The 14,587-nt window shown below is 42.8% G+C and overlaps 1 protein-coding gene across 1 annotated transcript; it reads right to left on the bottom strand.

The window, feature by feature from the left end:
• Positions 1-453: 453 nt before the first annotated feature.
• On the bottom strand, positions 454-4,211 carry LOC4346505 (CASP-like protein 5B3). The gene is made up of 3 exons (NM_001422706.1): positions 3,908-4,211; positions 2,010-2,142; positions 454-1,234 (listed from the first exon to the last, which is right to left on the bottom strand). Exons 1-3 carry the CDS (start codon positions 4,036-4,038, stop codon positions 1,034-1,036), a joined length of 465 nt encoding a protein of 154 aa, NP_001409635.1. The 5' UTR covers positions 4,039-4,211; the 3' UTR covers positions 454-1,033.
• Positions 4,212-14,587: the final 10,376 nt, after the last annotated feature.

Here is a 14,587-nt window from a genome sequence, read left to right as displayed (position 1 = left end):
TTTCCTACTTGGGCCCACATGTCAGAGCTGCCAAATGGTTAAACCCAAACAGAATAGCGACGGAATGGTGTGGAGGACGCGATAAAGTTCGACAATAGCATAGAGAGAGACTCAAACTTTTTAGTGGCATAGAGGCAAGGGTCATCTTTTTTAATAGCACACAGGTAAAAACCTTAAGATTCTCTAGCCTCAACATGAATGTATCTAAGGGTGTAAATGGCTAACCCATGAAATCCACTTGTAGGTTAAAATAAGTTAAAATAAACGGACTTGTAGGTTAAAATAAGTTAAAATAAACGGGTTTGCGGCTGATCCACTTATACCCCTAAATGCATCTAGCCAGTGGCAATTTCGTTTGCTTCACAATTTTTGATTTTGTTCCAAGCAAGAGTATGATCGGAATGAAGTGTCAACATTTTGTGTATTCAAACTGAATTTATCAAGGACGAAAAATGAGCCGCAAAAAATTCATACTAAAATTACACCGCAAAAGTTACCAAGTAATCAGAGTCCAATTCCAATCTGCTGAGTGCTGAACGCAATTCATTTGAAACCGCATCTAATTCTCCAAAACCCAAAATTTTTCAGTAGTTGACACTTGAACAGTTTGCACAATCCATATCCAAGCCTGCATCACGTGATCACCATTTTTCTCCATCTCATACGGTATGGTGTGGCTCAGGAAGAGATATGGCCAATACCTCTTTCAAATTTCGTCAGAGTGAACTTCACCAAACATGAAGGTGCAACACGGCCCTTCATTTTCGATGCTATATACATACCCTTGACCTTAATACAGAAGATTTCTAGGTGACAACATTACTTGGCTCCATTACTGTTCTCATGATCTGCCCGACTTTTGTCAAATAAACTCTTTCCAAACCAAAGATTGGTGAGCCAAGCAGATAATACCTACTCAGAATGATTTGGATGCTTCCTCATTAACAGAAATCTAAAATCTAAATGTCTCAAGCAGAGTACATTTGATGGAATCCTGATGGTTAGCACAACATGACAGCGATAATGATACGATTCAAAGCGAAGCTAGTAACCAAAACATGGAAACAGCTGATGTAGCTATGAACGACCATGTGATGAATGCCAAGATAACTGAAAGCTCGTAACGACCACACGAAAGCTGCGGGTACATCCTACAGAAGTGCACGTCTCTCTCAAAAAGAATAGTGACACCAGCAGAAGCAGAAGCTGCTGCAAACGAAAGAATCGCTGTAACCTGCAATACATCCAAATATAATGTTCTTTAATGTCCCTCTTGCTAAATTATGTTAGCACTTCAAGAAAGAAGGGTCAAACAAGTGATCAAACAGGGAAATGAAAACCTTGGCATACTACCCCATCTAGCTACAAGTGCCACATGGATATTGACATGGCACCGGAAATGCAGCTGATTACTAATTTACGGTAATATTTCAAGAATGAAAGGGAACACCGAAGTTATAATATAATGAAAGAAGTTATCGACAGAAACCTACACATATGTTTTGTGTATCCATTCTAAAAAATGTATTTTACTGCACAATTCTAGACCATTAGTTATTTTTTACTGAAAGGGTATAAAATTGATCGCAAACTGACAGAAAACAACCCATATTGCCAGTGTTTCATCTCTGATTCCCTAAAAGATCTAATACAATCGCAATTTTTTTCATGTCATACTCTCATTTATGTCTGATTCCCTATGTCTGATTCCCTATGTCTGGATTGGACATGATTCATGTAGTTTTCATGTCATATTCTCGTCTAGATTGCACTTCTTTTCTCTCATTTAGATTGAATTATGACTGGATTGGACATTTAACAATATGAAAAGTTCAAACTGTTCCCCTAAGCATGAAATTTAAGAATTCTTGAACAAAAACATATGTACTACTCCCCTGTTATTTTTCCTTTTTGATGACTTCATTTCCAAATTGAAAAGGAAATTCATGTTGCTTTTTACAAATTGAAAAGCAATTACTAGAGTAATATATGAGAAATGAATCACTTACCCAATCACCAACAACAAACAGGCTTACAAGCACTGGGTTATGAAGATCTCTTTTAGTTTGTAATGAATAGATATCCAGACAAGCAAGTCCAAAACTCCAAAGAAGCTGTAGACCCATGGAAGCAATCAAGTAGCTGAAAATAGGGAGATCACAATATCGTCAATTATGTATATAGATTATATCACGTATGCACTGTTGAGCTCCTGCTCAAGCAATTCTGAATAGTAGTAAACAATTTTCATACTTTGCCCAACTTGGTCTCAAAACATTAAGTTAAAAATGGCACCCATACAATAATCAAAGGATGTAACATGTTGAATGTTGACACATTCATACACAACATCTAATGGAAAAATTCTCATAAGATGTTAAGTTAAACTTTAATAGTCACAAAGAAGAGAACAGATAAGCACACCAAATCATTGGGCAGTCCTGCCTTTTTGGTTTAAGACAGATAAATAAATTGTTTTTGGTCCCTTCCTGGCATGGAACTGAATTATATCAGGAAAAAGGCCAGTAAAGAAACTGTGAGAAAAGATCAAAACATCATAACATGATACCCAGAAAGCTACATGAGCCAATAACTGGAATAAATCTACTACTTGTTTCTTTTTAGATGGAAAGAATGCAAAAACACTGCCACATATCATGCCCCTCGATTCAAATGGAATATTCCAGAATGAATGCATTTATTACTCGTGAGGAGGTAATGGTGCTCAGGAAGAGAGGAGAGAGACTTAGGACCTTTTTATTTTTTAATTTTATTAAGAGACCTTTCCAAAAAGTATTTCTGAAAACTGAACCTTTTAGCGTTGTCTTGCCACACCAGCCACGGTGGCGTGGCAGAACAGCACTGCCACGCCAGCCTCGCGTGGCGTGACAAAGTTATTTGGCCATGCCAGGCGGGCTGGCGTGGCCAAAAGGTTCAGATTTGGAAATACTTTTGGGAAGGTCTATCAATAAAATTAAAAAATAAAAAGGTCTAAAAAATAAAAAAAAATCCAGAGGGTGGGGAAGGTTGATGATAACCAGTGGGAAGCTTGGAAATGTGGAGGCAAGGGAAGGATAGGTGTGCTAGTGCAAGTTCAGTGTGGTGGATATCTGGGCAGTTTTCTTGTGTCAGACAAGCATTATTGAATAGTTTGATTGCAGAATAAATTTATCTACTCAAACGGAAACATACCAAGAAAACATACACGACAAGACAGTACAGTTTAGCTGAACAACTATCGAAGAGCAACTTAGGCAAGAACACTCACCATGCTGAGTTTGTATACCAGCAGGCACACACCAGCTCATGGGGAATGCAACTACTGTACCTCTATCCATTGATATTTCCTGCTCATTTCAGTTACTACATGCAAACTAATCCAAACTTGTACCATTTATGTACACCCTATTTGCAGCAATAACCAAAACTAAGGAAGCTGAGTGAGACCATGTACTATAAGGCCACTTATAAAGGAAGAAGAGCAGAAGCAGGTTTTTATTTTGGAAGAATAGAAGCAATTAACAAATTTAACACAGAAGCCTACCGAGTGAAAGTCCTAAACTAGAATGTTTGCTGCAAATTAGCTTCAGCAATCGGCTCATACAGAGACGTAGGTGTCCAATGTTATTTCAAGCATTCCAAAATAGCGACTTGAGCTTGAAGCATTTGCCCAAGAACCCTTGAAATTGCACATTTACGCAATAGGCGCGCGCTGGTTGAAACTCGACCAATCCCCATGAATTTGCAACAAAATACAAGAAACATTTGACATCAAGAAGGCTAAGCCTGACACATTGCACTACAATGAAAGTTAGAACTGACATTTCAGTAGACAAGAAGCGAATTAGTAAAGGGGGAAAGAGGAGGCTAGAGAGAGAGACGTGGAAAGGCGGTAGTAGTAGGGTACCAGAAGGCGGTGTAGTTGGAGAAGCCGTAGGCGGAGGCCATGGCGACGACGGAGGCGCCGGCGAAGACGCATTGCGACACCCGCAGCGACATCCCGCTCCATGTCCCCGGGCTCCCCACCACATCCTTCATCCCCTCCTCCTCCAACTCTTCCGACTGCTGGATGCGCGCGCGGTGCGGAGGGCGGCGTGGGGGTGCAGGGCGGCGCCGCCGCACCGTAGCCCCTTGCCCGCGGATCTGCGCGGCGGCAGCGGCGGAGGAGGAGGAGGTGGAGTGGAGTGGTGGTTGGAGATGGGAAAGGCGACGGAGCAGCAGCCAGCAAGCGAGGAATGAGTTGTTGTTGCTAGGGAAGAGAGAGACGATGGCTTCTACACGTTTTTTTTCCTTTCTTGTGTTGAATAAATGAAATTAATCTTAACTTTTTAGCTATTACCAGTTTAATCTTAGAAAAGTACTCGCATGAGACTACATATACATTTGTCGACAAATTTTTCCCCAAAAATTTAACAGATATAATTATAGTACAATTATAGTGTAATTACACTGTAACTTATATGTAATTACACTGTAACTTGCATGTAACTACACATAATTTTGAATCGTTAGATCTATTACAAGATTTGTTTTGGTGAGGAAGAAAATAAATCATAGCACACACATATGTGAAATAATTTGTTCCCACGACCTCCATTTTACCGAAATAACATGTTACGGAGAGATTTTTGAAAGTTACATACAAGTTATACTATAGTTACAGTATAATTACATGCAAGTTACAGTGTAATTACACTACGATTATACTGTAATTACATCTGTCAAATTTTTGGGGAAAAATTTGTCGACAAATATATAGCAAAATCGATAGGTAAAGGGTTTTCTTCCTGTAATATTGGGATCCCTACATACATTATAATTGAAAAAGTTAATCAAAATTCATCCTTGGTTTTGGGCCGAAAGCTCATTCTTTTTACTTTTTAGCCCTAGCCCAGTCCACTGCCTCCTACCTTCCTCCACTTGGCCAAAATATTGTGATATGACATGATTAAAATAATATACATAATTTTTTTTGAGAAATAAAATACATAATTGTGCACGTAAATAAAATTCTATTCCCATAGTACGATAAGACAATACGAAATAAAATATCAAAACATGAACTAACAGTTAACGCGCATAATTTCATAACGTTATAATTTTATCACACCATGGGGCAAGAAATAAAGCTAAGTATCAAAATGTCATCGAAATCATATAATCATAAAATTCTACCTCATAATACTGTTGAACCAAAATAAAGCAAAATTAACATTAGTATCAATAAATTAAATTTCTAGCTGAATTTCTTGTTAGTTCCATTTAGCTACACATGATCTTCATTGCATAAGAAAGTTTATAATGCAACTTTATGGCATCAAATAATGGCTTAAACGGATTAAAATGCATTTATGTAAAGGAAAAATCACTAATTCGGCCCGATAATAAGGGAAAAGTAATTTGGCCCGAAGACCAGTCACGACCCAGAGGCCAGAGCTAGCCTGTGATTGGGCGGCCCTTGAGGCAAGCATAGCCCATTAACCAATCATGGCCCGTCAGTGTAGCCGTCCGATTCTGATGGACGGCCACGATCTCTGATGGGTGGCTGATGCGGCGTATGAGAGTCATGGTGTTATGGTTACGGATAAGGCGGTTGTAGATAAGGCATACCTCTTATATTTGGGGTCGCGAAGTGTATGAATACGGTATATCCTCAAGTATATGGGAATGTTACGTTAGTTTTAAGGAATTCGGCCAATGCGTAAGGAAACTAACCCCCAAATAAAGGGTGTTAGAGTCCTATTCAGAGAGGATGCAAATTATGTGATCTCGCGGGTAGAAGATTCTCCCCGAGTTCTACTTGGAAGCCAAGGCAATTCGGCATATAAATACATGGTGTCCATGGGATATGGGATCATCGAATCATAGAATAGCCACCAACCATAGCAGAGGCAATCCGGAGGACTCGAAGCCAATTCGCCGGTTCGATCTTGTTGAGACGTTCTCGACAGGGGTCAGGTCGGTAACTCTTCAGTTTATATTGTTCTCTATTGTAATCTCTGTGGTTTCCGTATAATTCATATAAACTGGATTAGCACTGTTACCTTGCGAGGGGCCTGAACTAGTATAATCCTTATCTTTGTGTGCTTGATGTCGTTTCGTGTTGACTCTTGTTACAATGTACCCCAATACCCTCAAAACATGGTCTATGATTATAACCCATCGACAGTGGCACGCTAGGTAGGGGGACTTGGTGCTCAAGGTCTCGCTGAGATGGCTTCAAGCTCAAGACCTTCTAACAATGATAGCTAAAATTGTCTTGGCCTGGGAGATCCTACCCAGCCGGCGTTTGCATGGACTCAAGTCGAATCCTTCTGCTTTCCCATCTTCGCCGCAACTCCAATCTTGCCTTCCCTAATACCAGTCGGGATCGAGATCGCCGCCACGAGGATGACGGAAAATAACCCTCAACCGTCTCCTCCTCCTGTCCAATTAGAAAAGAAGGCGCTGATGACTTCAGCTTCTCGGGGAACTCCTAAGGTGGCCAAACCCCCGAACATCTGTTAAGGATCACGTGCCAACAAGGAAATCTTCGCCCAATCACCACACCTGGTGCTTGATCCGCAAGGCGTCTCAACACTCTCTGGTCGAGTGTCGGGTGATACTTAATGTGAAGGCTGAACTTGATGCTTGTAAAGATCGAGCTATCCAGCACACATCTCCATACAAGGCATGGTGCCCGATCCACAAATCGAAAAGTTACCCCCTTACCGGTAGGGATGGCAGTCGGGCACGACGGGCACGAGTAGTGACTACCCATACCCGTGCCCGCGAGGTAATTCATGCCCGCGGGCATACCCATTATTACATGACGGGCAAGGAACACTACCCATGCCCGTTGCCCGCGGGCGCCATGTGCCTGCGGGCATGCCCGTTTACTCGTCACAAACTCACAGTTGAACATTTCAACCACAAATCTCCACAAGCAGAGAGACATTATCACAATTTAAAGAAATGGTACAGTTGTACCAAGTTCAACAATACAAGCATTACATGTTCATCAATACTAGATGGTGGTATTTATACTAATTTGACTGAGGGACCACATGTCAGTTGGTTTTTGCGGGTAAACGAACGAAGCGGGCATGGGTAGTGACTACCCATGTCTGTGCCTATATGCCCGTTGGGTATAGGTTTTGATGCAATAAAAAACCCATGGGTACTAAATGGGGAACAAACCCAACTCTATTAGGGTTTTTACCCACGGGTAAACAGACAAACGGGTTAAATTGCCATCCCTACTTACCGGCTGTAAGATCTTCTAGAGATTACTGGATCCATGATCCATGTCCCTTGCTATCCGATCCACCAACGCCGAGAGCAACCTTGAGATGCATCCGTGGAAGATATGCGAAATGGGAACTGCAGATCGCCTGGTCGGATTCATCGACATCGATCCTTCCGTCCTTCACAACTTAGATGACCAGGAATCTTCAGGATCCAACTCCCCATGCGAAGTGAATGTGATCGAAAGAGTCGTCGAGGACATACACGAAGAGGGCGAGATTCGTTTTGGAGATGAACCGCGAGCTCCTGTTCCACCACGTGAACCAGTCGAGCCGGTTCGAACTCCTGCCAAACACTTCACCGTGCGTGGTCAACTCTCTACTGAGGTAAACTCCGTTCGACCCAGTAACCTTCCCGGAGGCGGACAACTAGGTCAGACATATATAGTCGACAATAGCCAACCTCAACTCTGCTTTCTTGACCGCAGCCGAACCAACCCCGCAAGGTCCTGCTCGAGATCCCCGACAACATACCGATGACAGAGTAACGGAGAACGAAGTTGCCGAGGACGCCCACGGTCCCCACCCTAGTCGAGACCTGGACCGTACTCCTCAAAATGCATCATCAAGAAGGCCCATCAACCTCATCCCCGTCTAGATGACCGCGATCGTCACAACCACTTGAACGGGAGGAGGCAGGAGCTCGAGGAGGAGGTCTGGCGAGGAGCAGTGGTAGGCTCTCGCTCATGTAGTATTTTTGCAGTATGAACACAACTCAGTTGGATAGAGTCATGGTATGTTAGGATTAGGATAAGGAGTTCTCCATCTATATAAGGAGAGATCCTATCCTAGATCAGTTAGCATTAGATCAAGATTTATCTTAGTGCCCATCAACCCTACCTTGTTGGTGTGAGGGAGAGCATCGTGCTATTTAGGTTCAGGGCCATTCTCTATTACTTCTTCTATTATGATCCAATCTATTCCTCTTCACCTCTTTTATCCCATATAATCCTAGCACGTGACACTTTACTCTTTTCGGTTTCCTAGTCTTCTCAGAGATTTGGGTATGTCTTTAGTACTTTACTCTCTTTGTAAGGCTATGAGCTTAGTAATAAAGTTATCTTGTTTATTTAATTGTGTTCGCAGTTCATATATTGCTTTGTTAAGTGTATGCTCTATGAGTAGTTTATACCTCTTTCATATAATATGTTTAGGCTAGTCGATCTATGTCACGGTATCGGTCCAATGATCTTAACAGGTCGCACTAGTCCTAACTTTTCCATTCAAAGGGCAGGAGTCCCGAGGGAATTAGTTGTATTATTTAGCAATGTAAGCATGGTGCTTAGATAGATTAAATGTTGTTGGATGCGGGTGTGCCCCACGGAATGCAGAGGTAGCCGGCAGGTGGTGACAACCATATCCATCCTTCGGAATACAAACGACGGATATGGTTTTCACCACCTGCCGCCTATGTCACTTTCCATGGGGTTTACCTAGGGATGTCAATTGGGCGAGAACCGTTCCCGCCCGCCGACTCTCCCCTAACCCTAGCCCCAAAGCGGAGAACAGGGACAAAGCAGCCACCGTCCCCGACCTCGCCAGGCCCCCGGAACTTGATTAGGGCCCCACAACGATGAAGGTTGGTTCCTGACAACATAGCGCGGGAGGGAAAGAAGCTGACGATGAGGTGTGAAAGGGAGGCCGGCATCCGGTGGTGTGGTCGACAAAGGCAGGGGTCGATGGGCATGATGAAGGCCAGCTGGGCGGGGTAGGGTGAAGGCTAATGGCGTGGGACAGAATGGAGGCGAGCATTGGTGGCATGGACGCTTAGTGCAGGAGAGAGACTAGCGGTGATGGCCGGCGAGCGACGACCTAATGTGGGACAACACCAGTCTTGGCGATGGAGCGCAACACGAAGACGAAAAGGGAATCGGGAGTGTCGGTGGCGGAATGAGTGGTCACGAGAAAAGATAAGGTTTAGGTTTTTTCTGTTGTGTATGTATGTGATTGAGGTCATGGCCTGATGGGCCTCTTGGGCTGCCAGACTTGAGGACATGTTCTAGCTGGCTATAAAATCATAAGGAACCAGGTTTCGAAAATGCTAGTGGGCCTATTTTGAATGAGCTTTCATTGTGATGTGCAACTTTGGGGCCCCATGGGGTCACCTGCGGGTGGATATGTTGAAAAGGTCACTTAGGCCTAGAGGAGGGGAAGGGAGGGGGGGTGAATAGGCTAAATTAAAAACTTAAACTAAAGCAGAAGCAGTAAATTCGAATATATCCGAAGGGTTTCGTATATTTCCGAATGCAATAGAGCAACAACTATCACAAGGTAAACAAGATCTATCTTCTCACAAATAAGAAAAACAAGCTCGAACAGCGGCACAAGCAAGCGAGACTAGAAGGAAGGAGAGGTGTTAACGCCAAAATTTTTTAAGCCCGAAGTCATCATCGGCTTAGAGTCGATCTCTGGCAAAGGGGTAAGTCATACGTTCCGTTGGCCCTGGTAATTGTGTCGGCTACATTGGTGTTGTTCAAGGCTACATCGCTTCGACCTCTTTGATCACTCTGGTTCGGTTGATATATTTTCCTACCTATTTATCATATATCTTGGTTAATCTAAGTCGATTATTCAATTTACTTCTATTGGTCAGATCTTTTCTAGGGTGTGGTGGGTATCGGCTAAATTGTTTTGTCGATCTAGATTAGCTAAGGTATTCACCACCCTGAAAATCAGTCAAATGCTTATTGTCTAGATATTATGTTTCTTTTCATACTTAGTGCTGCATCAATTGGGTTTGACGTACTAAGTCGTGCTTAGAGCTATAGTCTCTAGCCTGCTTTTTGATTGCCAATAAGGATTTCATCGGGGTTTCAGCCGATGAGTTATATGGACGTTGTATCGACTTATAAGGATTACATACGAATTGGATTTAGCCGATTGCAACAAAGGTTTAATTGATTAACTAATCATTTGGATTTTACGACATTGGACCTCCAGCCGATGTATTCTTTAACCTTCGGATTAGCGCTTATTCTATCATATCATTGATAGCCGATTGGTTTCCACTGAATTATATTAGTTATGTTACATTATCATCAGTCAACTGTCTTTATATCATTATCTACATTGGACATATAATCGATTATTCAAAACCCTGTCCACATTGGTTGGAATTACTCCATCGGCTTGTCAGCCGATCGGCTCTTTGATCTTCAATTTATATATCTTGTCAGTTGTAGGATCAAACTGACTGGCACGCCCGCATCTCATAAATATTCTGGACCAGCGCTGGAGCTAAGTAGATCTCCCAGGCCATTGTGTTCATCGACTTAGTTCGGGCCAACACAGATCTAGCACCATCGACCAAGCACGGATTTTTTTTGTCAACAAGAGGGAAAGTGATATCACCAAAGTTCTTGCAAAATAAGTTGTTTCCCAAAGTTCGAATCCTTGAGGGGATTCTACGCTCCGTTGAGGAGCTCACAAAGAGCCGGGTCTTAGCTAACTCTTTCCTCAAGAGGTTGCACAAAGCACTACTCCTTCCACCCACTAGTGGTTTTCTTTTCTTTCGGAGGCTAGATCTGGCATTCACAAACTTCTCCTGGCTAACCACAAGTACATTGGTGGCTCAAGATTGGCACTTAGCCGCTTAGGAGTACACAATTCCCAAGATTAAAAGATGGAACAAGGATCCCTTGGAGATGAAACTAGTACTCAACGAATCTTCACGAAGTTAACACCAAGCACTCACACAAACTCAAAACCACAACTCTCACACACACAAGGTCCGAGCTCAAAGATCGGTGGAGAGGGGAAATTAGAAAGCAAGGCTTAAAGTGGTCTCAAAGCAAAGCAAGCCAAGGGCGAAAATATTTGCATTAGCACCAGCAACCTTGACTTGGAGTAGGTGGGGGGGGGGGTATTTATTGCCACGCCCACAAATCCACCGAGGGAGTCAAATTGCAACTGTTTTGTTTTAATAGTTTGTGGGGAAGGGGAGGGGGGTCGAGATATTCGGTATTGTGGTTCAAGGATTCGAATAAGATTCGGTCACTAGTTAAGAGAGTCAAAGTGAGCTTATTGCAATCTACATTATGCTTCTAGTAAGTTGGCTTTTCTCCCCTTGGGCTATACTTGTTGCCCTTCCCTCAAATTTCTTGTATATATATATATATATATGCATAACATACCTATATATAATTTTAAAATTCTATGGGTATTCAGCTGATATCCATGAATCACATTGGATCCGGCCGCCAGCCGGGGCTTCATCGTGAGGAATGTTTTTCTAGACAAATCCAAGGGTGGTAATACGGAGTTATATCCATCCTAACTAACTGCCAAATACTTCTCTCAAGGGTGGAAATTAAAACTATTTGTCTCATGCCATATTATGTCACGCCACTTCAAATAAATCAAGCCATTAGATGGTAGTTAGATACCACATATTTCTCTTTTACTAGGCTCCCAAGTCCCACATTACATGGGTTGTCCATAGATAGCTAATTAATGACATCACAAATGATTCACCTTCGAAACCATTTTCTAATGGGAATCCTAAAAGATACCTAATTAATTATTTGGACGTCCCTAAGTAACCATCATCGCTTGATCTCACCTTTGTCGATCAGGCACCAAGATTTCTTCCACGTACTAAACATGTCTCAACTCTCGATTTTTGATGGACAAACAACTTCTTCATTGATGACCATATGTAACGTCGTGGCCTAATTAGAATTTGACATCTGTGATCCATGAGAGCTGTGTGCACATATCTGTTACCACATTGCTAATTTAGTAAGAGTGAAACCAACTTATAAGGCATCTTCCCTCTAACCATATCGCTCCTGAGTTAACTATTTTACACGAAGTGAGGATGAAAGTTTAAGTGGAGTGGTGTATGTAAGTGGGCCCACTTGTCGATTGGGCTGGCTACGTGGTTCTTGAGGGAAGGCTCACACAACATCATGTTTTCCACATGGAATAAGTTCACTTGACGTCCCTCAATTATACACCGAGTCTGTCTGAGGTCCCCTAACCGCAATACCAGAAATGTATACCCCTGAACTATGGAAAATCGTCCAAAAAAAAGTGTACCCCTGAACTAAGGAAAACCATCCCAAAAAAAAAGTGTACCCCTGAACTAAGGAAAACCATCCAAAAAAAATATGTACCCTTGAACTAAGGAAAATCATCCAAAAAAAAATGTGTACCCCTAAAATAAAAAAATGTGTACCCCTGAACTATGGAAAACCGTCCTAAAAAGGTCTCGAGACAATATAGATACCTGGTTTAGCTGACATGGCATCCTAGTCAGCAAAAATAAAATAAAAAAAATATGTGGGGCTGGGGCCCACATATAAGTGAGAGAAAATAGTGTAGCCCCCACATCTCTCCTTTCTTTTCTTTTTCTCTTCTCTTCTCTCCTTGCTTCTCTCGATCAATCGAGCCGGGCGTGACGACAGATGGGGGAGAGGTGGCCGGCACGACGGCGGCGGAGGCAGAGGAGGAGATCAGTGTGACGGCGAGCTCGACGGCTGAGAGGAGCAGCACGCGGCGCAGCGGCGGGGGAAAGGAGTGGCACGCGGCACGGCTAGAGGGGGGGGGGGAGAAGCAGCGTGGCGACGGGAGAAAGGAGAGGAGTGGAGCGGCTCTCCTTGCTTCTCTAGAGCGGGCGGGCGGTAGATGGGGGATAGACGATCGACGGTGGAGCGGGGGTGGCGAGGAGGCCGGTGAGCACTTGGAGAGGGAGGAGACGGGCGCGGCTCCTCTCCTCTCCCCCGCCGCTGCGCCACGCAATGCTCCTCTCCGCCACTGAGCACGCCGTCGCACTGGCCGCCTCCTCTGCTCCTCTCCCGCCGCTGCTGTGCGCTGCTCCTCTCCGCTGTCGCGTTGGCCACCTCTTCTCCTCCTGTCCCACCGCCGCCATCACGCCGGCCGTCTCTCTCCTCCTCTCCAACCACCGCCACCCCCGCTCCGCCGCCGCCGCCTCTTCACATTTGCCGCCGCGCCCGGCTCGATTGATCGAGAGAAGCAAAGAGAGGAGAGAAGAGAAAAAGAAAGGAAAGGAGAGATACACCATTTTCTCTCACTTACATGTGGGCCCCACATACTTATTTTATTTTTTTCTTACTAGGATGCCACGACAGCGAAACTAGACATCTATACTGACTCAGGACTAGTTTTACATAGTTCAGGGGTACACATTTCTGGTATTGCAGTTAGGGGACCTCGGACAGACTCGGCGTACAATTGAGGACGTCAAGTGAACTTATTCCTTTCCACGTTGTACGATCTTTTCTCAGAAACAATAATTAATTTTTTCCTAGAGTGATGGAAAATGTTAAATGCATCTGTAATTCTGTATGCACGAGCAATACGTCTTCTTTCCCCACCGAATATTTCACAAGCGTTAAACTATGTACTCCCACAATAATGTATGGGGAATCATCCAGCATATTTTACATGTGTGGGCCAACAGCCGAGATGGAACAGGTGCAACAAATAGATTAGCATCTGAGAAATTTTAGCACTTATAGGATTATTTTGCTATAGAAGGCAAGTTCCACTGCTGTTCTGGTGGAAAAGGTACATGTGTGTTTGCACAGATTTTTTTTTATTGATAATGGAAGATTTCATTTGGTCATTGGACGAGTACACATATGATTTCACTCTCGGAAACCACCTGCCTCTTAGTTACATCCAAAATGCATGACCGGTGCACATCTCAACATGGTGTAACATATGATATCTTAACCAACTTTGCACAATTAAATAACTCCTAATGATAACCTTAATTAATTATCACTCACTTCATTGTCCTAAATCAATTTCCATTAGCATGTTGATGCCTTTTGTCCATTAGGCAATAATTATCAGGCATTTGTGAGTTACATCCAACATAGTGTATCATTCATTCGCCTTGTCATGCTATTCAAATGAAAACCGCACCACAGTATGCGACAAACATAAAAGTGTAAATCATGGAGCCTTTAGGAATGGAGTTAAATGCCATCATATGTGTGGCATATTTACATGAATGCCACCGTCTATTCTGATACTACCTCCTGGTTAGTTGATAATACTTATTCTTTTGGATAGGATAAGGACATGGTCTTGAAAAACAATTTTAACTATTAATTTTTATTATAACATATATAAAAATATTAATAAATATATACTTTTTGAAGAATTTTTTAAAACCAATCTCTATAGATGATCATAATTCTAAGAAAAGTATTTTAGATGCTATTTATAGTTAAAGTTTTTAAAGTTTGATTATAGGCTTTGTCCATAAAGATAATAATTATTAACTTGGAGATAGTAGTTAGTAGTGCGTTATGTAGCTTTCCATTAAG

This window comes from Oryza sativa, chromosome 9 (assembly GCF_034140825.1).
Source record: "Oryza sativa Japonica Group chromosome 9, ASM3414082v1".
Lineage (NCBI taxonomy): Eukaryota > Viridiplantae > Streptophyta > Magnoliopsida > Poales > Poaceae > Oryza > Oryza sativa.
The sequence above is the reverse complement of the archived record's forward strand: the minus strand, read 5'-3'. Positions and strand labels throughout refer to the sequence as shown.

Bases quoted from the DNA above. Each gene is read 5' to 3' on its own strand.
- LOC4346505 (NM_001422706.1), bottom strand. From the start codon at position 4,038: ATGAAGGATGTGGTGGGGAGCCCGGGGACATGGAGCGGGATGTCGCTG. The intron at 2,143-3,907 runs GTACCCTACTAC...CCCTATTTTCAG, and splicing joins TCCAACTACACCGCCTTCTG to CTACTTGATTGCTTCCATGG. The intron at 1,235-2,009 runs GTAAGTGATTCA...GATGTATTGCAG, and splicing joins TGTTTGTTGTTGGTGATTGG to GTTACAGCGATTCTTTCGTT.